The sequence below is a fragment of the Bos taurus genome, chromosome 8, assembly GCF_002263795.3.
Source record: "Bos taurus isolate L1 Dominette 01449 registration number 42190680 breed Hereford chromosome 8, ARS-UCD2.0, whole genome shotgun sequence".
Taxonomy (NCBI): Eukaryota; Metazoa; Chordata; class Mammalia; order Artiodactyla; family Bovidae; genus Bos; species Bos taurus.
Window position 1 is genome coordinate 102,795,350 of NC_037335.1, and position 26,767 is coordinate 102,822,116.

Consider the following 26,767-nt stretch of genomic DNA (forward strand, 5'->3'; position numbering starts at 1 on the left):
TGGGCCACCTGGATCTCGCTGTTCCCAAGATCCTCCTGTCCTGAACAGCACCATCATTTATGTATGTCTGAGGGTTCCAGTGGTCATGTTTGGATGTGAGAGTTGGACCATAAAGAAAGCTGAGTGCCGAAGAATTGATGCTTTTGAACTGTGATGTTGGAGAAGACTCTTGAGAGTCCCTTGGACTGCAAGGAAATCCAACCAGTCCATCCTAAAGGAGATCAGTCCTGGGTGTTCATTGGAAGGACTGATATTGAAGCTGAAACTCCAATACTTTGGCCACCTGATGTGAAGAGCTGACTTATTTGAAAAGACCCTGATGCTGGGAAAGATTGAAGGCAGGAGAAGGGGATGACAGAGGATGACATGGTTAGATGGCATCACCGACTCAATGGACATGGGTTTGGGTAGACTCCAGGAGTTTGTGATGGACAGGGAGGCCTGGCATGCTGTGGGTCATGGGGTCACAAAGAGTCGGACACGACTGAGCCACTGAAGTGAACTGAGAGGCACTGGGATGCGACAGAAGAAGCAGTGGACTGGGGGTTGGCAAGCTCTGGTCCTGGCCCTGTCACTCACTTGCTCTGTTTCCGTGGGAAAGTCACTTACCCTCTCTGAGCCTCATATTCACTGGCTATAGAAAGGGAATAGGAATGAAAGGTCTCCAGGTGCCCTTCTGGTTTAGGTGGCCTGACTGACAGTGACTGTCTCATCCTACCCAGGCTGCACACGGGGAGGGGCTGCGTGCTCTGTGGCTCTGCGTCTGGACCTGTGGGGAGGCAGAGGGCAGTGGCCCCCTGGGCTCCCCAGGCACTAGGTGCTCTCCCAGGCTGGCCTGGCCCCCTCCTGGGCCTCAGGGCACTTTCCTGCTGTGCCCTTTCGTCGTCATCCTAGTGGTCCGGAGCACTGATGGATGCATCCTGGATCTGTTCCCAACTCAGCGCCCTGGGTTGGCAGGGCTGCTCTGACACAGTATCCAATGATGTGCTCCCTAGTCTGACTGTGCGCCCTATGTCGTTTGGCCTGGTGAGGACAGGGTTCTGGTCTGCCAGCTCTCCACCCTATCCCCATGGCCCAGCCCAGAGCCCGGCCTGTAGCTGGTGCTTGGAACTTTATGTTGATTGAGAAGTGAAGACTCAGCTGAACTCAGGGACTCCTCTCATCTCAAGGAAGACCCTATATTCAGGCTCTCCACGCTGAGAAATCCTACCCCAAGCGCCAGATATTCCCTCCTGGGAACTGTCCGTCGCCCATTAGAACTGGCCATCTCCTAAGACTCACCTCCTTGGTTTTCCTGGACAGGAGTGGGCCCTGCTTCCCAGGAACCTGGCAAATGATAGTTTTCCAATCTGGAAGTTTCCTGGGCTGTGCAAGGACTGCCTTGGCTCAGCCCCCAGGGACAAGACGAAGTGTTGATGGGGGAGTGTAAGTGCCCAGCTCAGATGAGGGCTGTTCTGAGTTGACCCTAATAAAGGATGTTTTCTTATGTCAGCATGCATGAGTATGCTGTATATGTGAGAGAGACAGGACTAGAGAGTGGGAGACAGGCAGGGAGGCAGGCAGAGGCAGACATTCAGGGGCGCTGAGACTCATTTAGGGGGAGCAAGAGGCAGAGGGAGAGCACTCTGGCCCAGGGTGGCCGTGGCGGAAAAGAGGACGGGGCTCCTGCCCTGTGTTTTCTGGGCTGACATCCAGGGAGCTGGCCACGAGGGTGGTAAGCATGCTCAGGTTGGAACTGGCTATGGAACAGACATCCCTGACCAGAGCCTCAGGCACAGTCCGTGGTGTGTTTGAGGACATCAGACAAGCGTCTGCAGCAGCCGTAGCCTCACCATCAAATAGCTTTGTGCTGGCAAGGCAGCTTCCTGCAGTGGTTCCAAGTGGGCATCCTGGAGTTGGATCTGTGCTGTGCTTAGGCACTCAGTCCTGTCCGACTCTTTGTGAACCCCACAGACCACAGCCGGTCAGGCTCCTCTGTCTGTGGAATTCTCCAGGCAAGAATACTGGTGTGGGTAGCCATTCCCTTCACCAGGGGACCTTTCCAACCCAGGGATTGAACCAAGGTCTCTTATGTCTCCTGCATTGGCAGATGGGTTCTTTACCACTAGCGCCACCTGGGAAGCTCCTGCAAATCCTACTGGTCTTCAAACAACAAGCTGTGGGCAGCTTCCACTGCCATTCCCCACCTTGGGTCCTTTGTAAATAGGGTAATACTAGCACCTGCCTCACGAGGTGTCAATCAGGATTAAATGAATTAATGAAGGCCAGACTCTCAGAAGAGTGCCTGCCCCACAATCACTGAATCCTCTAATAACCCCACAAGTGGGCAGGTCAAAGGCTGTCAGTCCCATTTTACAGATGAGGAGACCCAGGCTCAGAGATGGGTAGGGACTTGCTCAGTGATGTCCGGACAGCCAGGGCTGGAGCTGGAACCTGAACAGGGGACCCTCGCCTGCTGCCCCCCCATCCTCCCACTCACGTGGTCCCTCTGATAGGGACATCTCCTTCACTTGTGATCCTTACTCTTGGGCTATTGTAACATGCCCCTTTCAGCCCCCGTACTCGGGGGAAGGAAGCCCCAAGCTCTCTGTCCACCTCTGATTGCCCAGACACGGCACACAAAAGTGCTAAATAAAAACATGTGTGTTTGCTGCGCTGATGGTTCGGTCGGTCGGGAGGTGACTGAAGCAGCCGCTCCCCCGCAGCGGGGGCTGTGGCATTCTTGGAGTCAGTGCGTTTAGGCTGCTGGACCCTGGGTTAAACTGCAGCCGCGCACTGGGATGAGAGGCGGGTTGGGGTAGGGGTGGGGGTGTGCCTGGAAAGCCTCGGTGATTGGCTCTGTCCTGCCCCTGCTGGGGGAGCCCAGAGCTGCGGCCAGTGGGTTGGGATGCCCCAGCTGGGGGAGCCTTCAGGATGTGTGTGGGGGTGCAGTCGGCTTGGGATCCTCAGTGCCCGGGATTGCCACCGTGAAAAGTGGACACCTCTCTCTCCAGAGCAGCACTCCGGGGGTCCGGGGTGGGGCAGCCCCAGTCCTGGGGACGGGCGCGGCTGGGGAGTCAAGGCTGGTGCATGTGAGCCTGTCACCCAGGGAGCCGCTGGTCCCCTTGCCGGCTGAAGGATGGGGTGGTGGAGGACTCTTCCTCAAGACATCCCGGACTCCTGCTCAGATGAAAGTGTCTTGGGAAATTACAGAGTTTTCTGTTTGATGGAAGAAAGAAATTCAGCTTCTTTCTAGAGTGGCGGCAGCGGGCTGGACCGGGTGTGTGTTTGGGAAGGGCGCTGGAGGAGGAGGGGGAGGAAGAGGAGGAGGGCAGAGAGGAGGAGGAGGAAGAGGAGGAGGAGGGACGAGTGATGCAAGGGTTTTGAAAACGGCTACCTAGATGTGCGAGGTGGAACCTGGTCATTTGGTTCTGCTTTTCCCAGCAGGTATCGCTCCCCTGGGGAACTTGGGTAAGTCCATAAATAGCTCTGCTGACACAAAGGAGCTCTGTCTGGGGAAGGCAGCTGCTTGACACGGCCGCCGGGAGCTGCCACAGTCACGGCCGCCCGGCTGCCTGCCCGCCTGCGGGAGGAGCCAGGCGGAGAGCCGGGCGGGCGGGCTGGCAGGAACAGCAGCCAGGAGTCCCCAGGTCCCTGCTGGAGTGTGCTGGGTAGGTGCCTGGGTGCCAGGGTGCGTGTGCGGTGGGCTGGGGGCTCTTGTCCAGGCCACCCTGTGCCCCTGTTCCTATTGTTTCTTCCCCAGGGCAGCCATTGAGAGGCATGTTGCAACCAAACCATGTTATGTTCTGCTCTGAGATAGCTCTGTGTGTGTGTGTCTGTCTGTCTGTCTCGGCGGGTGGGGACCCTGCAGGGCTGGGGCGTGCTTGCACTGTGTGCTGCTACCACTTCTACACTGGTCAGCCGGCTTTTCTTGCCGAGAGAAAGGAATGTTTGGTGATCAGAAGTCCGGACGCTGAGTGGGGAGGGAGCTCTCAGCCCATGGTGCTGACCACCCACCAGGCACAAGGATGGCTGTTCTTGCCTTCCATGAGGGGAAGGAAGTGGTGCTCTCGGGGGGCTGGTCTGGGTAGAGGGCTGCGGTGGCTGATCCCTGAGGTGTCTGCTGAAATGTCCACTGAAAGTCCAGGCAGAGATAGAGATGCTCTGCCTCCTGAGCCCCTTGGGGAAGGTCTGCACCTGCTCCTTTGGCTTCTCGCTGAGACCTGTGAGGAAGGGTGTCGTTGTTAGGGTCCGGCTCACCCCGCAGAGTTAGGCGCTGTGAGCAGACAGAGGCCGATTCTGTTGTCCACGTGGAGAGAGCCTGCATCTCTCCTCTTGTCCTGAGGTGTCCGAGAAGAATCCTCCTGCCCTGGGAGCTCAGGGCCGAGGAGAGCCAGGTGCGGAGAGTGGAGGGGCTATGCCTCAGTTCACACAGCAGGTCTCTGGCCAGGACCAGGTTGGAGGATGTCTGCCTCCTGGAACAGCAAGGACCGGGTATGTGGGTGTCATCACCCCGACCCCAGCGATGACATTCAGTCTGGAGTCTGCCACTCCTGGCTTGAGATGCCTAGCTAAGTCTGGAGCCACTAGATCCCTCACCAAGAGCTCGCCACATCGTTCCGCCGCCCTCAGGCCTCACAGCTGGGACTATCGGACTCCCCTGTCCTCACGGCTGGAGTGGGTCTGTCTCCTGGAAGGAGGGAGCCGCAGTGCCTGGCCTGCCAGTGCCCATGGGATCCCAGCCAGGGCACTGCGGCCACAGTCAAAGTTTCCACCAGGGCCCCTTGAGTCCTCCACACCCAGCGAAGGGGCACCTCCCCTCTTCCCCAGCCCTAGCACGTGGCAAGGCTTAGCCCAGGGCGGGCCCTTTGGGGAGCCAAGTTCCACAGCAGGGCCCGCTCCTGGCCCAGCCTGGCATCTGCTGTACCCGGGGGTAGGGGGCTGGTGAAGATGGAGGCAGCTGAGGTGAGTGGCCCCACTGTGGGGAATGTCACCGGGGCTTTGAACCGGAGATGGTCGAGGGGGCTTTTGATCATCAGTGTCTGGTGTTAGTGAAACCACCCCACTTCCTTGCTTTCTTGTCTTTGCACGTGCTGTCCCCACTGCCCGGAAAGCCCATCTCTTCTCTTCCCTTCTCTCCAGGTCTTAATCCTACCCAGCCTTCCCTAGCTAGAGCAAACACTGCAGTTGGAATATGTCCAGTGGTGGTGGTACCCACTGTGGTTGCTTCATGTCTTATGAACGTGGGGTTTGAGCCGGATTCATCCTTTGGTCCCAAGGGTCCAGCCTGGGGCTCCGGGTGTGATAGGAAGGGGCTCAGGTGGGTTTCCTTGAGGACAGGCTCTGATGTCCAAGTCAGCTCTTCCTCTTCATCTCCTAGCTCTGCCTGGCAGAGAGTGGGCACTACCAATTTGGGCTCCGATGGGGAGTCCCTTTGGAGGGGCCCTCATTTCTTCACGTCGGGATGGCTCCCATAGGGCCAAGGGTTGGGGGATGGGATTTGATAGGCGGTGAGGCAGGGAAAACCTTGGCTTCAGCCTGGTTGAGCCCACAGCGAAAGCCCACTCAGGGATCAGGCTGGGCTGGGCTGGGCTGGGCTGGGTGGTGTGGTGTCTACACTATGGCCTGGGCCATGGAGGGTGGAAGGGACAAGCCCCAGCTGGTTTGAATGCAGTACTTCTGGTCTTTCCCACAGACTATGGCAGCTTAGAGCTCAGATTGGGCCCCACCGGGACAGTGCCAACCAGGGAGGTGGATCGGAGGGTTGAGGGGTGGTGTGTGGTTCTCAACCAGTGGTCTGCCTGGTTCCCCAAAAGAGATACAGCTAAGGAGGGAGTGCTCACGCTCCGCTAGTTTCCTGGGGAACCTAGGGGACCCTGAAAGCCACTTCCCGTTTGGTCTCCCAAGGCCCCAGAATAACTGAGTGTGTTTACTTTCTGGCCAGATGCGGGCCTGAGGCAGACGAAGAAGGACTTGCCTGAGGTTCCATGCAACTCAGTGGCACAGTGGGGACAAGAACCCAGATCTGTGGGTACCCCACCCAGCTTTCTCTCCATGACACCAGCTGCATGACTCAGAGCACCTGGCTTTCATCTTGGTGCTCACTTTTGGAGGACCCCCTTAGTGACACATTCCTTTCCAGGACCCCCACATTACTGGCTTTTTCCTCTGGAAAAGCAGTGTGTATGGTAGAGAAAGCCCTGGCCCGGCCAACAGACTGGAGACCGAGGCGCAGTCTGGTCCCTGCTGGCTGGATCATCTCAGGCCAATCTCCTTTTTTCTCTGGCTCAGTTTCCCTTTTAGAGCAACCAGGGACCGCACCAGGTAGTGCCAGGCCCCTTCCTGCTATCCAGAGACTCTTCCATTCCCTGCCCACCCTCTCCTCTTCCTGGGTCCTGAGGGTCATCAGTCAAGGCCAGGGTTGGGCTTCTCGGGGAAGCGGCCCCCAACCTGTTCCTCAGGCCCTTCTGATCAGAAGCCTTCTCCTTCAAGCTGGATCCTGGGCTGAGGCAGGGAGGTTTGTTGTTGTTTGTGGAGCCAGGCCGTTTCCAAGATGTCACTGCTCAGGGAAAACCGTCATTCCTCCCAGGGATAAACAGGCTGCTTATGGCTCAGCCCGCTAAGCCTGGAGAGGTTGGAGCCGCTCACAGCAGGCCAGCCAGGCTCAGCCCCAGGGAGCCACCACCTTTGCCTGCACAACCAGCTGGGTGGGGGCAGGACTGGGGGAGAGGCGGGCTGGAGCCACGAGCCGCTTGAGAGATTGGAGCTTCCAGGCATGGAGGAGAGGGAAAGGGGTCCCAGGAGACTGTTCCTCTGGCGAGGGGCCTAGGTCATGGCCTCAGATGTGTGGAGAGCTGCCAGGTGTGCCCTCTGCTCCAGAGGGCCCAGGCTTCTTCCCTCCCCCTCTACCGTGGGCTGGCCTGCCCTCACCTGGCACTGGGGCTCGGGCTGAAAAACTGTCAGCGGCTCCCAACTTAGAAAGGTGAGAGGGGGTGGTGGTGAGTTATTTGGAACCAGGCGCACCCTCCCCCACGTAGCCCCTGCTCTCTGTGGTATCATTGGTTACCTCTTGGTGGGGTTGATGTTGCTAAGTTGTATCCAACTCTTTGTGACCCTATAGACTGTAGCTAGCCCATCAGGCTCCTGCCTCCATGGGATTTTCCAGGCAATAATATGGGAGTGGGTTGCCTCTTGGTGGGATTAGCCTCAGGCTAATAGCAGAACTCCGATAACTCCTGGCAGGGTGGCAGAGGGTAGGGGGCAGGGGAGAGGCAGAGGAAGAGCTAGGCAGAGCCTCTGGGAGCCAGGTGGCTGGCCACAACCTTGAAAAAAAAGGCTGGAGTCCACCGCACAGAGGAACATGGAATGGAAGGTGGTGTGTCTATCCCACTCCTCAGGTTAATGGTTTTAACTGTGTCCACGCAGAGCTCTGAAACCTCCGGTACTCAGACCTCAATTCATGAAGTTCCTCGTTGATTCAAATAGCGGCTCTGTAATTACATTCTCTGCCCCCACCCTCCGTCCCTTCCCTCCGCACGTGTCAGATGCCTACGATGTACCATGCACTGGCCAAGGGCTGGAGCTATATTTCCAGTCTTCAGTCTAGTGCTGGGGATGGGTATGTAATGGATGGTAACAAGACAGCTTCAGTGGGGAGGCCTGAGGAGGGGAAACCCTGGGGAAGCTTCCTACCCAGCCCGGGAGCCCCAGCGATGCTTCCTGCAGGAGGTGAGACTGAATCTGGGTGCACATCTGGATGTCCATCGAAGGAGCGGGTCTTCATCCCAGTGTGCCCACCCCTCCAGGGAGGAGAGATGATTTCTAACCCAGCCATAGGAATCACCTCTATGTCTCTACTCCGGCTTATCTCAAGGAGGCTGTATAATGTTGTGTGCAGGTGCCTGGGCTCGGGACTCCCCACTTTGCAGTGGGGCAAGACCCAGAGCCTCTCGGTGCCTGCGTTTCGTTAGGCAAGGGCTCAGCCTCGCTGGGGTAATGAGATGATGTGTGTGGAGGGAGGGCTCGTGCACGCTGGCACTGAGTCATGGGGGCCATGGGGGTCCCCTGGCACCTTCCTTTACCGGTGGCTGTTGTTGGATGAGATGCTGTGGGTGGAGTGAGGTGCTCGGCACGGGACCCGGCACAGAACGGGCAGTTGCTGAACGGAAGGTGGTACAGCAGCTTTTGGAGGGAGGACAGGGAGGAATCACTTGGAAGGTGCCATCAGACCCTGGGATGAGGGCTTTTATTTGCTCTCTAAATAAACTTTACGTTGCAACGTTAAATGACGTCTTTCGTTTCAAGGATGGAAGTATGTCGCTGATGAATTATCACAAGGTGAACAAACTCCCCAGGTCAAGAAACAGAACATTCTAGTACCCTGGAAACCTCCCCCACCCCCTAGCTGCCACCCACCTCCGTCGCTACCACCTCAAAGAGTGCTCCTGTCCTGACGTCTCTCGTTGAGTGGTGTTGCCTGTTTTGAATTTTGTATCCGTGGAATCCTTGATTGTGTGTCCTTTTATGCTGACTTCTTTGGAGCAGCATTTTGATGGTGAAATCTGTCAGTGTTACTGGATGCAGTCTTATTTTGTTCACCCCCATTGCTGGGTGGTATTTCATTGTGTGACTATATCCATTCTACCATCGGCAGACTTTTGGGTTGTTGCCCGTTGACGGTCATCATGAACGGTCTTGTTACGGATATTCTCATGCGTGTCTTTTGGTACACTATAATATACTTTTCTGTTGGCCAAATACCTAAGGTTTACAATTGCTGAGTCATAAAGTTATATATAATTAGCTTTAGTAGATTCCATTGTATAATTTTCTAAAGTGTAACACCAGTACACCCTCTTCAAACAAACGTAGGAGAACACCTGTTGCTCCAGGAGTCCTTACCAACAGACTTGACAATAGCTATTGTGATATCTCACTGTGGCTTTCATTTGCATTTCCTTGGTGACTACTGAGGTTTAGCACCCTTTCATATGTTGATTGTCCATTTGAATAATCTTTTTGGAAAGTTCCTGTTCAAATCTTTTCTCCAGTTTTCTGTTGGATCCTTTGTCTTTTTTCTTATTAATTTGAAGGAGCTTAAAAAATATTCTGGATATGTGTTCATTGTTGGACATGCACATTATGAATATCTCCTCCCACTCAGAGGCTTGCCTTTTCACTCTTTTCAGGGTGTCTTCTGAAGAATAGAAGTTCTTCATTTTAGTGGTCCAACCTGTCAATCTTTGTCTCTATGGAAAATATTTATTGAATCCTGTTTCTTTGCCTGTTACAAGGTTTTGGATATATTTTCCAATATTATCTTCTGGATGTTTTATGTTTCATATTTAGCTTTAAAATCCACTCGAAATAGATTCTTAGGGTGGAGACCGAGGTCAAGACTCATTTTCTCTGGGTGGATATCCAGTTTATTCAAAAGATCATCCTTTCTCACTATCGGTCACCATCATCTTTGCCAGAAATCAAGGGCAATGCATGTGTGGCTAAGCAGTTTTGAAAGATAAGTAGGAGTTCTCAGGTGGACAGAGGAGGGAAGTGCAGTGAGCACAGGTTTAGAGATGCCTGAGAGGAGACTGTGTTTGGGGAACTACCAATAGTTCAGCCCGGCTGGAGGGAAGAGGGGAGGTGGGTTGGCAGGGACAGAACACGCAGGGGAGGGAGCTGGACTGTCCCAGAGGGAAGGGGAGGGTTAAGCAGCATGCGGAGTATACTCAGGATCCCCAGGAAAGGAGGGTGAGTTTGGAGCAGACAGTCAACCCAGACAAACCCAGCCTTGAAATCAGCTCCAGCAGAGACACAGGGTGTCTGCTTTGGGGAGGCAGTGGCGGAGGTAGCGGGTGGAGGTGCCTGGGGCCTTGGAGGGTGACTTTTGACTGCAGGTTTGCAGCTGAGTCCCACAGCCAGATAAACCTTCACGTGTTCTCCCCGACCCCTACCCCGGTCCCCCACCCGGATGCCCCCAGCACTGCAGGCACTGAAGGAGGAGTATTTTAGGGACTGGGACAGACAGACAAGGGTAGGGATAGGTCTCTGGAAAGGGGGTGTTTTCTACTCTTTCGGCGCTCGATGCACCCACCAGGATCCTGGCCTGGCCCTGGGCCCTGAGAACAGACCCTCCCAGGCTGGCTGAGATTCAGAGCTGGACAGATACCCTCTGGGAGAGGGTGGCCTGGAGAGGAGAGTCACTTGACCTGGGGCCATGCAGTGAGCCAGACTGACCTAGCCAAAGGGAAGCTGAGCACAGGCTTGGCTACCCCCAGCCTCCAGGGCCTTTCAGATAGGCCTCAATCTTCTTCCCTGAAATGTACAGATAATAGCTCCGTGGGGCTGCAGTCAGAATATGTCAAGTGCCTTCTCCTGGAGTGGGAAGCAGGGGAGGGGACAGGTGATGATGGTGATGAAAGAAGGAGATATGATTACCTCCCTGCAATTGCAAGTGTTTATTGAGCACTACTGGGCTTCTCAGGCAGTGCTAGTGGTAAAGGACACGCTTGCCAGTGCAGGAGAAGTAAGAGATGTGGGTTTGATCCCTGGGTTGGGAAGATCCCCTGGAGGAAGGCAGGGCAAACCACTCCAGTATTCTTGCCTGGAGAATCCCGTGGACAGAGGAGTCTGGTAGACTACAGTCCATAGGGTCTCAAAGAGTTGGATGCGACTTAAGTGACTTAGCTCAATGTGTATTGAGCACCTACCATATGCCAGGCCCTTCTGTCTGGGTGGACTCCCAACAGTACCATGTGTAGGTACTTGCTACCTCTGTCCATTTCACAGATGAGAAAATTGAGCCTTGAAGAGGTTAAGCAGCCTACCCCAGGGCACTGAGCTAGGAGGTGGCTGGGCCGGGATAGGAACCTGGATTTGCCTGTCTCCAGACCCCTGTTCTTCATCAGCAGTAGGCTTTTCTCCTCCACCCCTGGCTCTGAAAGTGCTCCCCAATTCTCCAAGCTGTTGCTTGGAGTTAAGCCTGAGATTTGGGGGTTGGTCTCCAGTGCTTGCCATGAGGGAAAATTGAGCCGCAAGAGGATGGTCATGGCCATGGGCCGAGCAGGGCTATGCCCCAGGTCCTGCCTCCTGCCCACTAGCATCCCTGCGAGGGAGGTACCACTGACTCAGCCACACGATTAAGAAGCGGGATTCAATCCGCCCTGCCTGAGTCCAGATCCTTGCCTCCTGACCACAGTTCCATTTGTGTCCTTCTCTGGGGTCCCTCTGGCTTGGCAGAGCTTTCTCGTTTGCTCAACCTAGTGTAGAACATCACAGAGAAACCACATGCTTCTGACTCTTCCCACACATCAAGGGGTCCCTGGGAGGGAGGTGGTCTGGGGATTCTGTACTAGCCCTCTGCCCACCGGGTGAGTCAGACACCCACCCCTCAATCTCCACTAACTTGGGGGTAAGAACAGGGATCAGGCATCTGGAATTGCTCAGCACTGCCTGGCCAGGCCCAGGTTGGGAGCTTGGTAAGGTCTTCTGAAGACAGAGAGGAAGGGAGAGAGGAAGAGGGAGTATAAGGGGGCAGGAAAGGAGGTCGGGGGCCGCAGGAAGAGCAGCTTAGAGCCAGCAGAGCATTCTGACTCCTTTTCTTACTCAGTTTTTGAACCTGCATAAGTTTTACAAGTTATCTGAGTCCCGGATCCCTTATTTGCAAAATGGGGCCAGTGATACTGACCTCATAATGTGGCTGGACGTGAGGCGTGTGCATAGCCGCTGTCACAGCGCCGGCGGTCTAGTAGAGGCTCACTGAATGGTCTCGCTCTTCCCGTCTCCACTCTTCTTTTTCCATTGCTTTCTGTTTTCACCATCTCTAGCTCCACCTTCCCTATCTTTACAACACCGAGTAAACATTGCTTTCAGAATAAAGTCCAAATTCTTTAACATAACCATGCTTCTGCTCCACAGATCCACCTGTGCTTCCTCAAATATTCCATGTCATCTCTGGCTTTGGCATGGATGCCCTCTCCTATCCTCTTCCCCACCTCTTCCAAGAGCCACCCCAGTCTTTCCTGCTGCCTTTATGCGTCCATAACCCCCTGAGATGATGGGAGGTGGATGGGAGATTGACATGGGCCCTTTACCTGGTGCTCTCCCCTGTAGACCCCAGCGCCTTCAGGGAGAGACATGTGTCTTGCCACCGTTGGGCTCCAGTGCCCTGCACAGGCCCTGGCACGTGTCTGACACTGGGTAGGTATTTGCTGAGTAACTCTAGGGGTGGGGGTGAGGTGGGTGAGCCTGGGACACAGTCCTGATGAGCCAAAGCAGAGCCTGCCCAGGGCCACACGAGCAGCGCAGGCCGGGACTTGGCAGGAGAGCAAAGAGCCCTCTAGCTAGGGCATCCCAGGGAGCCTTTAACTGGGCTGCATGGGATGGGCAGGAAGTGGACTTGAGGAGGGCAGGATAATAAGGAAATGAGAAAGCGCAGGTGCACACACCGGATCGGGGAGAGAAGGAAGGTGCCCCGGGGTAAGGGAGTGGTGGTGGAGCCCACAGGAGAACCGGTTTCTGAGCAGAGAGACCCAGGGTGGGGCCAAAGAGGCCCACAGGGCCGCACTTACCTTCTGGCGGAGGCATCAGTTACCACCGGGTCAGGAAGACGCTGGGGAACTTCTGCTGTCCACGCGCATGGCTTTCAGTTGAGAAGAGGGCTGGGGCGTAGAAGGGGTCTTTGGGGCTACAGGGTTGGAGGGAAGACTGCCCAGTGAGAAACTGGGCATCCAGAGGGGAGCGAGCATCTCTGCATCTCTTGCTCCACAGGGCAGGCCTGAGGGCATGTTCTTCTGACTCAGCCAGGTGGCAGCACCAAGAGGAGGGACGGTTTCTAAAAGGGGTCCCCTCTCTTCTCAGTCCTCAGGGCTTCCTCTTCCCTGTGTGTTGGCTTTGTCTGGAGAGGTTCTGAAGGGGGTGAGCTGCTTCCCCTCCGTGCCTCAGTATTGCTTTCAGTACAATGAGTATGTTCCCCGCTACTGTGTACTGCCTGCCTTCCTGAGCCCCTGACGGTTCCATGGGTTGTGGTGTGATTCTTCAGGGACAGAGAATTTTCAGTGTGTGGTCAAATTCCTCCTTCCCCTCTCTCCTCCTGCATTTGGTCCTCTGTTCATAGGGAGCGTGAACGGGCTAGCTGACTCCAGTGGGCTTGATGGCTACCCACTGTGGGCCAGGGGCTGCTGCGGCTTTATGGGCTTCCTTACAGAGGGAACACCGTGTATTTGAATTGGTACCATACCGGGTTCTGATCTGGATTCCAGTCCTGATTCTGTTGTGTGTTCTGTGTTGTGTGTTCTGAGGGCGTATTGCCTCCCTTCCCTGAGCCTCAGTCACCTTGTCTGTTAATGGAGGCAACTCCCCAGAATTCTTGGGGGGGAAGTTGAAAGTCGAAAAAAGGCAAGATGCCCCGGCCCTCCTGTCGGGGTCTGCTATCCAGCAGGTCTGGGATTGGACCCAGTTACAGATATTCTTAAAATGCACCCTAGATGATTCTAAATTATGTCTCTTTATTGAGAACTGATAGGCTGGATCTGTACTTTGCAGACTTTAATATGCAAATGAATCACCTGGGATCTTTAAATGTGGATTCTAATCTCGTGAAGGCCTGAGATTCTGTATTTTGTAATAGCTCCCAGGTACTGCTGCTGCTGGCTCATGAGTTATTACTTTGAGTAATAACAATTTAGATGGTTTGTGAAGTTTCTTGGGTTGCCCATTCATTCATTTATCATCAATACTTAAGATGGGGAGTGGGGAGAGGTAAGCCTAGAGGGAGAGACAAAGCCCACAAAGCCCAGACCCTTCTAGGGCTACAGAATTTGGGCTTTGTCTGGAGGGACCTGGGGAACCAGGGTTTTTAAGCCAAGGAGTGACAGGGTCAGATTCGCATTTAGAAGACTCCTTTGGCAGGATGCAGAGAGTGAGCAGAGGGGTGTGGACCACTGCTGGGAGGTCAGTGTCAATCCCAGGGCCAGATGATGTGGTATTGAGGCAAGTGGTGGTCAGTGGAGGTAGAGAGAGTGGCTTCTTCTTCTTTTTTTTTTAATCAACTTTATTTTTCAGAGTGGTTTTAGGAATTGAGAGGAAAGTACAGAGCATTCCCAATGCTTCCTGTCCCTGCACACACATAACCTCCCCCAGTGGAAAGATTCTTAAGATTTTACGAGAGATAATCAGGATGATTTGTTGATTGGCCATGGGGGTAATGGAGAAGAGAGAATGATACCCAGGCCTCTGGTTCGGGCACCTGGTGGGGGTGTGATTGACTCAGAGACTCCGCGAGGAGGAATGGACTCGGGGGAAGGTCATGAGTTCAGAATGGGGCGTGTCGAGTTGGAGACACTGGTGGGCCATTCGGAAGGAGGTCCCCCTCTTGTGCCTGGGCTCCAACCACCCAGGTGTCCTCTCTGCCCTCGCGGGTGCTTGCCTTCCAGGCTCTGGGGCCTTTGTGCTGTTTGCTCCTCTGTGAGCCCACCCCTGCCCCCTGAGCGGATCTCCGCCTCAGGGCCCTTTCACGGGGTGGCCTCTGCCACACGCCCCTCTGTTTTCTGCAGTTTTCCTTCACGTTATGGATCATAGTGTTCTTCAGATTGTTTCTGTGGGTGATGACCTGGTTCACGCCAGTGCTTCCTCTCCAGCGTGTGAGCTCCACCAGAACAAGGATCATGTCTTTCTTGTTCTGATGTCCACAGAGCCTAGAACATTCTGAGAGAGGACAGGTCTGGGCTGGCAGCGGGTACCGGGTGTCATCTGATGGTTGTTGCCTAGGGAATGGAGGGGTGCATGGGGGAGGGGGCCGGAGCAGGGTGTGATGAGCAGGACACAGGCCAAGAGGCCCCTGCTGGAGCGGAGGAGGGGGTCGTCGGCTCAGTTGGAGGAGATCCAGAGGAGGAAATGTCAGAACCAGGCCATGCTGCGGTGGTCCTGGCTGCCGCTGACGGAGTGCTTCGTGTACCAGCCCAGGGCTGAGCTCTGGGTGGATGTCTGCTCAGTCATTCCTCCCCGGCATGCTGTTACCTCTGAGGAAACGGGCCAGAGAAGTTAGCCTCGAGGTCACCCAGCCAGTAAGTGTGAAGGGGGGATCTGTCTCTGGAGCTCTCCCCATTTTAAGGTACCTGCTGCCTCCCTCCTCCTGGACTTTGCCGAACCCATCACAGTGAGGGCCGGGGAGGGAAACGGCTTGGAGGCCCCTGAGCTAGTGGCAGAGGCAGGGCGGTGGTTCCAGCCTCCGGGGGTCAAGAAGCCAAGCCTGAGGAGCTGGACTGAGGCTGAGCGGGGGTTCCCGGAAGCCAGCATTGAGCCAGCTTGCCAAACTCAGAGGAGCACCCCCATCTCAAAAGGCGAGCCTGGAGCTCAAATGGCCGGGTGGGAATCTCGTGGCCTCTCCCTTTGTCCAGCTGCTTTCCCTTTCACAGAGCTATTTCCTGTCCTTTCTCAGACTTGGTCCCCAACAGTGATCGCCTGGGATCTCACAGCTAGCAAATGATGGGGTGGGGGTTCCAGCCGGGGTCTTCCGGCCTTCTGTCCAGGCTCTTTCTGAAAATCCTGCAGAAGGGCCACCCTGAGATAGAGGCAAACCCTGGCACACCGCCCCCCACCCCAAACCCCGGCCTCCACCACCCCAGCCGAGCCCTGCCCTGCCCAATGCAGGAAGTGGTTTTCAAGGGCAGATGCGAGCCCAGCATCTGTGGTGGAGGTGATGAGTCATATTAGAGCTGCAGGTTGACTTTGGGGTCAGCCAACCTGGCTCCACATTTAGTAGCTATGTGACATTGGGCAAGTCACTTCCAGCCACCACAGGGCCCGGGGGACGTAGGTGGTGTGAGCCAGGCCTCTGGGTGTCACACCTGCCACCCTTCCCCAGCCTGTTCCGAGCCCTGGATTGGAATGGGGAGAGGATTTGATTATATCCTAAACAGCAGCTCCATTTAGAAGGCCTGGTTCATTTCCTGTGTGCTTCTAGCAGGCGAGACATGCACAGAATTAACCCTGGTCCAGCCGAGCCAAAGAAATGATGGATGGGAGAGATACACGCTCTCTGTAGCACAAGGGCAGCTTCTCGGCAGGCTCGGACCCAGGGCCCTGGGCGAGTCAGCTGGTCTCTGGGCCGCCTTGGCTGGATTCTTGGTACCCCAACCTGTTGTAACAGCTGCCTAACGGGGTGTCCCCTTCAGAGCACTCACCGCATTCCTTGAGACCAGTTGTCCAGCCTCTGCTTTTCTGCTCAGGGGAGGGCAGCGACTGTGTCTGACTTGGCCTCTGCTGTCCCCACCCCCACCCCAGGACCTAACTCAGTGCCCGGAGAATGAATGACTGCGTGGACGCGTGCTCCCCAGGCCTCCCGCCACCCCCGCGTCCTGTCACCCCGTCCAGAGCAGTCTCATGCAGCTCAGCTCTGCTTGTGTCGTTTCCTTGCTCCCAGGACCAGCTCATGCCTGGCGTCCATTCTGTAACGTGGCTCTCACCTTTCTCTCCTCTGCCGTCCTAATTCTCTTCACTTGCTACCCTCTCCTCTAAGGCTTCTGAGGTTTTCTATTCCAGAGGCTCCCTACCCCCTCAGATACCCCATACTCCAGCTTTCCTAGGAACACAGATCTGACCAAGCCTACTCAGGCGCTCACACAAAACAGAACCTGGTCTGTTCTGAGCTGGTTCTTCTTTGCCAATGTCTGCCCTGTGGGGGATGGGCCTGGGTGAAGGGCCATTGCTCACAGCCTGCCCCCCCTCCGTCTAGACCCCTGGGGCTCCCCTGCCCTTGTGTGTAAAGATCCAGGGAAGTGGGGAGAGACGTTTAACTGGGAGACAGGAGTTCTAGTACTGAATCAGCCTCCCATTTCTTAGGTGATTCCCTTAGCCTCTGGGACCTCAGTTTCCTGATCTCTAAGGGAATGACAGCCCACTCCAGTATTCTTTCCTGGAGAATCCCATGGACCGAGGAGCCTGGCGGGCTAGAGTGCATGGGGGCACAAAGAGTCAGACACGACTGAGCCACTCAACAACAATGACAAAGATAAGCCTAGACTAAGAATAGCTCCCGCTCTATCAAATGCTTCTTGTGGGCCAGGCCCCGTGAAGAGCGTGAACTTAGTCCTGTGAGTTTGGTGTGATATCACGGCTCTGCCCCAGGTAAGGAATCAGGGCTCAGAGAATTCGGGGAGGCTTGGCCATATTCTCCGCACAGCTAGGAAATGACACTGCTGGAAGCAAAACCAAAGTCTGACTGGGGCCGTCTGAGCAGGAACCACGGGTGCTGTGAGAGCCCTGGGTCCTGAGTGGTTTCTCAGCGTTCCGGGGCGGGGGCCCCCTGGGGACAGAGGCACTTCCCCTCCCGGCTTTGTTTGCTTTGGCCTCGCTGAGCACCACTGGCAGAGGCCGGCTGACTTGCATTTCTGGTTTTGGATCTGGTGCTGCACTTTTTCGAGGGGCAGGCTGCTCGGCTGCAGTCACTACTGGTGCAGGCCCTGGCCCCACTCCACCCCCAGGAAGGGGAAGGGTGGCCTGCTCCTCTCTCAGGGCCCAGTGCCAGTTCCCGAGGGCACCAATTGCTGCTTCCGACTGTCCGTGCTTCCAGATGGAGGGGTCTGGCAGAGGGGGAGGTGAGAGAATGTGGGACACCAGGGAGCTGGCGTTGCCCACAGTTTGCTTTTTCTGATGGAGAATGCTCGCTGGTGTGAGGGGGCAGGCAGGAGCTGGGCTGCCCTGGGAACTGAGATCCAAAGGGGGCTTGGGAAGAGAGAGCCAGGAGTCAGGCTCTAACCCCAGCTTAGCCCTGCGTTTACGGGTGCCTTTGGGCAAGTCCCTAGGTCACTGTCCAGGCTGGGCCCTCTGTCTTTCTGTTAGTTCAGTGGAGAGTCTCTCTGACCCCCCTGGGAACAAACTAAGGTTCCCAGATGAGATTCCCGGATTGGGGGTGCCTGGAATCACAATTGCCAACTTCGATTCTGGGAGCCTGACAGTTTGCTTCTAGGGGTCCATGAGAAAGATGTGGCACTGTTTAAGTTTCATGAACAATGTTTTCATCACCACAACCACCACACCACCACCACCATCCCATTTCAGAGCTTGGGACTCTTATAGTGTACTCTCCTCGTGTGTCGCTTGGGTACCTTGGTTATTCCATTTCATAGGTGGCAAGCCAGAGGTCCAGAGGGTTTAGGGACTGGCTCTTCCTGGCCCCACTGTGTGATTCTAGGTTGGCCCCTTCTCCTTTCTGGGCCTCAGTCTCCCCATCTGTGCAGTGGGGATATGGGCTCGCCAAAGTTCCCACGTCTGAGGCTGTGTGGTCTGAGGATTTCCTGGGTGGGTAAGTCTTCACCGTGGAGCTGCGGGCAGGATTTGCAGGGCAGGCAGTCCTCGGGGTAAGTGGGCCCCTGTCTTTGCCTGTACCTGGGAACCAAACTCTGGCCAGATCATCCTGCAGTCCTCTGAGGCTCCCCCTCCTGGCTCAGCAACTTTCTCCCTCCCACAACCCAGGAGGTGGAGGTGGGAGGGGCTTTCACTTTCATCCTCCCAGGCAGTGGTTTTTACCCCACTGGCCTTTCACATCCACTCTGGTGCTCCCAGATGCCACTCTGACCCCTGACACGTGGGTGCAGCAGCTGCCCTGGGCTGCAGCTGGGCCCCTTATTCCCAGATGTGAGGCCTGGCCGGCCCAGGGCTTAAAAGAGTTCCCAGCTGCAGGCATGGCCTTTCGGTCTCTGGCAGCTGTGCCATAGTGGGTAAGTACTTGCTCTTTGGGCCCAGCTTCTTCATCCGTCAAATGAACATTAGTGGTCTTTACAGTAAGAGCTCTTAACCTATGTTCTGAGGCATCTACCCTGAAATTCTGCACCTGTGTGTGTGTGGGTGTGGGTGTGTGTGCGTGCGCTTATCTGTACAGTTCTCATAAATGTGTGGCATCTTCCTCTTTCATTAGTTCTGTGTCCTCGTGGCCTCTTCACGGACGGAACCTGGGCTCTGAGCAGTTCCCGATCCAGCACTCCAGGTCCTCGACTGTGATGGGGGGAGCCCAGCCTAGCCCGAGCCTGACCCACTTTCCCGTGGGGCACCCCTGACTTTCTCTGAGCCCCAGTCTTCCTGTGAGATAGCTGCTTTTCAGACTCGGAGTAAGGGCAGTATTTTCTTCTTTGCAAATGAAATCTGCAGGAACCCAGCGAAAACTCCAAGGATTCTGAGGGTGGTGTGTAAGGCAGGAATGCTTCCTCTTTTGTTTGTACGTGCGACTCCTGAGGTTCCTCCAGTCATAGTTTAAAAAGCACGGGGTGGGTGATCCCTCTCAGTGAGGTTCCACATGTCTATGACATTTGTCGAGTACTGGTATGCACAGTATTTTGAAGTTCTGGGTTTTTTTCCAGTTTACTAGTTTCAAAAAAAGCTGAACATTCAAAGCAAGTTCTTCTTCAAATGACTCACTAAGGCTTTTGAAAGGCTTTGGTTCAGGTGGAAGGTATCCTTTGGCTGGGTCTGGGATTCTCTCACTTGGTAGCTGCTCTGGCTTGGGGCTTGTTTTGACTCTGGTCCATGAAGGCCAAGGATGTCTGCTCCTCATTTATTCACAGAGCGACTTACTCGCAGAAGGACCGCGACACTCCCCTTCGAGGGCCATTGGGAACATTACATGTTAGCGTTAGTGACTCAGTCGTGTCTGACTCTTTGTGACCCCAGGGACTGTAGCCCACCATGCTCCTCTGTCCATGGGATTCTCCAGACAAGGATACTGGAGTGGGTTGCCATTCCTTTCTCCAAGGGATCTTCCTGACCCAGGGCTCAAATCTGAGTCTCCTACATGGCAGATGGATTTTTTTTTTAACCTTCTGAACCACCAAGAAAGCCCCCGGGGAACATTACATAAGGGGGTTTAATCTGCCACGGCTCCTGGCATATGAGAGAAGCCGTATAATGGTAACTAACCTCTCCCTTGTCTCCCTTAAATGACCAACCATGTTTTGATGGAGCGCAAGTTTCCAGCAAGCAGTGAGGGTGGAAAGCCCATATTCAGCTAAGCCAAAGGGGCTATCGGGTCTCCACGGGGCGCTTCGGCTTTCACACCGTGGGGTACAGGCTGTGGGCTGTGGATCACTGCCTCATTTTCAGTCTCTGTGACACTGACTCGTGCGTGGTAGCCTCCTCTTGTAAGCCTTTCTCGTTTTCTCTTTATTTCACAGATGTTTGAGGGATCAGAGGCGGATGAGAAGGAAATGCCCGGGGAGAAAGGGAAGGGGCTGGGTGCCAAGGACCCCTCACCCAGCAAGGACCCGTCTCCTGGCCAGGAGCCTCTTCCCGGACAAGAGCTTCCACCCAAAGAGGACTCCTCTTCTGGCCAGAAACCTTCTGCTGACCCAGAATCAACACCCAGCAAAGACTCATCTTCTTGCAAAGAACCTCCTGTGCGCCAGGAATGCTCGCCCAGCAAGGACTCCCCACCAGGCCAGGAACACCCTGCAGCCGCAGTCTTCTCTCCATGCCAGGACCTTTCTGCTGGGCGAGAATCCTCTCCCGGCCAAGGCCCTCTGATCAGTAAAGACCTCCCTGCCCTCCAGGAAGCCCCTGCCCAGGACCTTCTGCCCCATCAAGACCTGCCCCCCGGCCAGGGCCCCCTGGCATCTGAGCCCCTTGCTGAGGAGACCACGAGCTCTGGGGACCCACCAGCAGCCACAGGGAACCCGCCCGTGGCCTCCAAGCCAAACTTCGTGATCCCCGAGGTCCGGCTGGATAGCACCTACAGCCAGAAGGCAGGGGCAGAGGGGGGCAGCTCGGGCGATGAGGAGGATGCAGAGGAGGCCGAGGAGGGGGAGGAGGACGAGGACGAGGACACAAGTGATGACAACTACGGAGAACGCGGGGAGGCCAAGCGCAGCAGCATGATCGAGACGGGCCCGGGTGCCGAGGGCGGCCTCTCGCTGCGCGTGCAGAACTCGCTGCGGCGCCGGACGCACAGCGAGGGCAGCCTGCTGCAGGAGAACCGTGGGCCCTGCTTCTCCTCCGACACCACCCTGCACTGCTCGGATGGCGAGGGCACCGCATCCACCTGGGCCATGCCTTCCCCCCGCACCCTCAAGAAGGAACTGGGCCGCAATGGAGGCTCAATGCACCACCTTTCCCTCTTCTTCACAGGACACAGGAAGGTAAGGAGCCCAATGGTGGAGGGGAACAGGGTACATGACAGGGCTGGATGGGTCCAAGAGCTGCAGGGAATGAATCTTGCTTTGTCCCACCTCTGCTTTTGTCTCAACCTTCCAATAAGCCTTCTACCCATTTAACAGATGATAAAACTGAGGCCCAGAGGGACCAAGAAGGCAGAACTTGGATTTAAATGCAAGACTTTCTGACTCCAGATATTCTTACAGCTCCATTGTACCAGGGGAATCCACCAAAAATAGAGCAGGTATATGTGGATCTATAAGATCCAACATGCTAGCTGGAGAAATGGTTATAACTTACACTTGGTCCAAGCCTAGCCAGACTAGAAACCTGTCAGCCCACAAGCGTGACAACACATGTTTCCTCCATGCTGGTACTATTCTAAGCAATTTATATGAACTCATTAACTCTCACAGCCACCCTAGTAGGTAGACACTGTTGTTGCCTGCTACGGATGGGGAAACTGAGGTACCGGGAGGTCATGTCACTTGCGTTGGGTTGCACAGTTTATAAATGTCTGAACCAGAATTAGAATGAGGCTCCAGGGCTGGAGCTCTTAACCACCATGCTCTTTGTCTCTTGCAAATATTTATAAATAGATGAATAAGTGTTTATTGATTTCCTGCTGTGTGCCAGGCCCTGTGCTCCATGCCACAGCAGGGGCCACAGAGATGCATGAGGCTGATCTCAGCCTGTGAGGAATGTGTTCTCTGTGTGGGCCAGTGGGGTGGCCTAACAGTGGAAAGACTGCATCATGGCTTTGAAGCCCATCTGTGTTCATGCTCACTGGCTCAGTCAAGTCCAACTCTGTGACCCCATGGACTGTAGCCCTCCAGGCTCCTCTGTCCATGGCATTTTTCAGGTAAGAATACTGGAGTGTGTTTCCATTTCTTCCTCCAGGGAATCTTCCTGACTCAAGGATCGAGCCTGCATCCCTTGCTTTGGCAGGTGGATTCTTTACCATTGAGCCACCTGGGAAGCCCTTGAGGCCCACTAGCCAGTTTGAATCTGGTCTCTGTCCCTCACTTACTATGTGGTCTTGGGTGAGCCACTCAGCCCTCCTGAGCCTTAGTGTCTTCTCTGAAAAGCAGAGATTAATAGCACTTACAACCCATGGCAATTGAGGGTGAGCCCAAAGAGCCTGCGGATTCCTTGGTGGCTCAGACAGTGAAAAGAATCTGCTCGCAATGCAGGAGACCTGGGTTCCATCCCTGGGTTGGGAAGATCCCCTGGAGAAGGGAATGGCAACCCACTCCAGTATTCTCGCCTAGAGAATTCTGTGGACAGAGGATACAGTTCATGGAGTCACGAAGAGTCAGACACGGCTGAGCTACTAACACTTTCACTTCACCTTCTAAAGAACTTGGTGCCTGATGTCATTAGTCTAGGCGCCAGGCAAATGCTGTGGAGGTGCTAACAGTCAGTGTGGTGCAAGGAGTTGTTATGACAACTGTTGTGAGGCTGGCGGGGGGTGGTCATGCAGGTTCGGGGAGGAGAGACCCCAGGGCACAGGGCCACCAGGGAAGGCTTCTAGCAAAAGATGCTCCTCACCTTGGCTTTGAAAGTTGAGCAGGTTTAGAATAAACAGAGAGGATGAGGTAGGCATACTGTGAAAGAACATGACCTAGACTAGACTCTGCAGAAGTTAATTTAGCTAGAACAAGAGATTTCTACAGTGCATGGATGGCTGATGCGTGGCATGCATGCTGCCATTCCTGCCTCTAAACCTGTGGCAGACATGACTAATGGATTCCAGCACACTTCCCCACCAAATTGAGACATGGCCTCAGAAACCTCTGTGGCTTCTCAGCCACTAGCAATAAGGCCGCTGGGCACGAGGGATAACACCTTCTGCTGAAAAGTGCCTATGCTGGAAGGGTGGGTTGGGGCCCTCCAGGAAAGGGCCTGAAACTTCGTGTCCAGGAATTAGAACTAAATTCCAAAGGCGAGGGGACTGGATCTATTTCCTCATCTGTAAGCACTTTTGATGTGCCCTGAAATCATCAGGGGAAGAGGTCATTAATATATAGATTTCTAATTCCCCTCCCTAGAAGCTGGAATCAGAATTTCCGGGGGGCAGTGCCCAGACCCTGCGTTTTCAACCAGTCCGTCAGGGATTGGGACATTTCCCATAGTTTGAGTATCACCATCTAAGGCCATTTTTTTGGAGTCAGTTTCTATAGAGAGGAGTCCAGACCTCTGTCCTACTGAAGTGAGGCTTCAGGCCGACTCAGGCCAGGCCTGGACACTCTCCTCTGGATGACGGTTGAGGTCCAAGGACCCACACCCACCTTGGGCCTCCCAATCTCACTGTCCCCACCAGACCCTTCCAAGTTCTGTCCCATCTGCTCTTGTTCCAGTACAGATATTTCTATACAGATACATTCACACACATTCTCACATACATTTCTAGTTCCCCAAACCAGTTGATCTCAGCTCCAATTTGGGGGAAGTTATTTCCGCCTGGTAGTCCAGCATGCCTAGGACAGCTCTCTCTCCCGTCCCAGCTTCCTCCTTTGGGAGCTGAAGGTTCCCACTGGCATCCTCCCATCCCCCACCCTCTGTTGGCCTGTTGTCTCCTTTCTTGGTCTTGAGTGACTAGCTGGCAGGGACCTCAGAGGCTGCCACCCTACCACTTGGCTTCTGCTTGCCAGGCCTCGAGTCCTTCAGCATTGTTCATATTCTTCTCCTTCCAGACAGCCGGCTTCAGTAAGAAGCTAACCCTTGTCAAGCGGAAGTGCAGTCTAGGCTGGACAGAAACCCTGGTCCCCCTCCATCCCTCACTGGCGGTGGGACTTGGGCAAATCCCTGCCCTTCTCTGAGCCTGTTTCCTCATCAGTAAAATGGGTATTATGAGTAAATAGAACCTCTATCATAGGGTTACTGGGAAGATTAAAGAGCCTGACTTGGGTTAAGCATTCAGAAGAGTACCTGGCACTCAGCTCCTGCTGGTCCTCCATAAAAGGGATCATGCTGACGACAATGGTTGTGATGAGAAAAAGGAGGACAGCAAGAGCAGTAGCAGTCCTCCCAGCATTCACCGGGCATCTCCCGCCCCCCCACGCCTCCTTTGTAGCCTTCACAGCACTGCCGTAAGCTGGGACCAGTTGTACTCATCTTACAGTGGGGAGTCTGAAGCCTAGGGAGAAGGGTTTGTCCCAGGCCACATGACGATGGAGCTGGACAGTGGCCTCACCCTGTCCAGTCCTCTCTGAGCCTGTCCTAAACCCTGCACACCTCTAGCAGGCGAGGGGCAGCGGGTTGGGGACTGGCCGCTGGGGGAGGCGGCAGGTTTTCCTGTGACTTCCGTTTTCCCAGTTTGGGCGTGGCTTTTCAGGGAGGGTCCACGGATGCCAACCGACCACAGTTTCCAGGCAGAGCCAGGCAAGAGGTGAAGAGGAGAGGGGTGAGGTCTTCGGGCTGTGGAGTCAGACAGACTGGGTTCAGTCCCAGCTCTGCCTCCTCCCTCCTGGTCTTGAGACCTTGGCCAAGTTTCTGAGCTTTTTTTTTTTTTCCTGAGCTTCGATTTTCTCTTATAAAACAGGAGTGGCTAAGTCTTCAGGGAGTTGTCCCAGGGATTCAAGATGGCTGCAGTATATTGACAGCTCTGTGCCCACGGTAGTCATCCTGTGATACAATGAGACCCAGGAGGGCCAGACAGAGCTCCTGTGGCCTTCGGCCAGTCATTGTGTTGCCGTGTGGCTACACCGAGGCGGGCCATAGTGCAATCTGTCACAGAGGTGACAGTCCCAGGTTACCCCTCCCCTCTGCTGTGTTTAGGAGTATCTGACCCAGACAGACCTGAGAGATGGAACACTCAGCCGTGATCATCTTACGGGTGGGCTGCCTGAGGTCTAGAGAAGAGAAGATCCCCTGGGGTTATCCCGTGGGATATCCTGAGGCTGGCTGGCTCTTGTGCTGGCTTGAGTTGTCCCACAGCGCCCTCTGCTGCCAGGCCTGCATCTTGCCGGCTGCTCCCAAAAGGGTCCGGCAGGACAGATTTTCTGGGCCTTTTCCTGGGAGTTAGGGACACTGCAAGAGCATCTGTGAATTTCACCCCAGCCTGGCCTGGCTCAGCCCAGAATCATGGGTCGTTCCTTGACAGTGGGGAGAAGAGGCTGTGGCCCCTCCCTGGCGCTGCTTCCTTCTCCCCTCCTGCAGGAAGCCAGCCTGGGCAGAGGCTGCCAGGGGAGGGTGCCCACCCTGCTGCACTAAGTTTCCCATCTAGGCTGTGGTTCAGACAAGGGAGCCCCTGAGACACCTTCCAGCTCCAAGGCATGATAGCAACTTCCAGCCTCCTACCTGAAAAAGCCTAAAGGATTCGTTCCTCTGTCTAAACAAATAAGTGTAGAGTTTAGCCCCAGTGTTTCTGCAAAGTTCCATGTGGTCTGCCAGGATGGTCTGGGTCAGAGAGAGGAGCCAGGCATGGCCACGTGGCCCCAGAAGTCAGGTCAGGACCAACAGGGGGAATCAGGTGAGCCCCTGCTTATAGGAGACCCCTCAGTCATGGGTGGAGTCTGCAGCCAGACCTGAAATTTTTTTTGCTACTGGCCAGCTCGGAGAGCCCGGGCAAGTAGAAATGGCAAACCACTTCAGTACTCTTGCCTGGAAAATCCCATGGACAGGGGAGCCTGGAAGTCTGCAGTCCATGGGGTCACAAAGAGTCGGACATGACTGAAGTGACTAAGCACACAGCTCTGGGCCTCAGTTTCCTCAGCTTTGTAAACTGGGGGGAAATAACAGCAAAAAGCTCTTAGAATTGTTGAGAAGGTTAAATGAAAGTATGACACAGCGCTTTAGCACATTGCCTGGCACGCAGTGAGTAACAGCTCGAACCACTAAAAAAACAGAGTTACAACCTGAAAGTAGAGAGTTATTTTGTTTGGTGGGAATGACTCGAGCCTGGGAGATAGCATCTCAGTGTATCTGAGAAAACTGCTCCAAGGAGACAGGAGGGGAAGTCAAGCTATATACAAGTTTGCAGACAGTCTGAACATCAAAGATCAGGTATCAAGTTAAGGAATTTAGCATTCTGTGTATGGGAAGATGCAAACCTCTGGGCTCACTGAATTCATTCCTCGCATGTGCACCCCAGCTGTCTGGGGCCCGATTCTGTTTCATTAGGAGTTGGCAGATGGCTACTTCTTGCATTCCCAGCTCCTCAGCAGTCACTGTTGGGGGGATGGTGGGGGGCGGGCAGCATCTGCTGGACTGCAGTTTGGGGAGCCCTCGTTCACATTTGGAGGCCAGAGATCACTGATGGCTGTGACATTTCTTGTTTATTGATATGGCAGGAGGCAGTCTCAGTTCATATCACCATAGCTACTAGTTATCAAGCACTTCCGCAGGTGTTCATTAATCCACATAACACCCCTTGAGAGGTCCAATTATTATCCTCATTTTACAAATAAAAAAAACCGAGGCACAGAGAGGGGATATAATTTGGCTGAAGTCGATTAGCTAATAAGTGGCTGAGCTAGGATTCAAATCCAGGCAGTTTAGCATTTAACTCTTATTCCATGACTATTGTAATAGTCATAGTTACAATATAAACGGTAATTATTCCTCCAGTCCTTGGAGGTGGCCGGGTGGGAGCTGGGCGGGCCTCAGGGACCTGTCTGGAGTGAAGGGCGGGCTGAGTGGTTCTGGG

General features: G+C 54.8%; 1 protein-coding gene across 12 annotated transcripts in view; it reads left to right on the top strand.

Annotated features, from left to right (window-relative positions):
* RGS3 (regulator of G protein signaling 3) overlaps positions 1-26,767 on the top strand; it is a 155,168-nt gene that overhangs the window by 117,995 nt on the left and 10,406 nt on the right. For 7 of the 12 annotated variants that reach the window (XM_059889111.1, XM_059889115.1, XM_059889113.1 and 4 more), the window contains 1 exon segment: positions 20,142-21,101. In XM_059889111.1, coding sequence (XP_059745094.1) covers positions 20,142-21,101 — 960 coding nt within the window. 12 annotated transcript variants of the gene reach the window in all.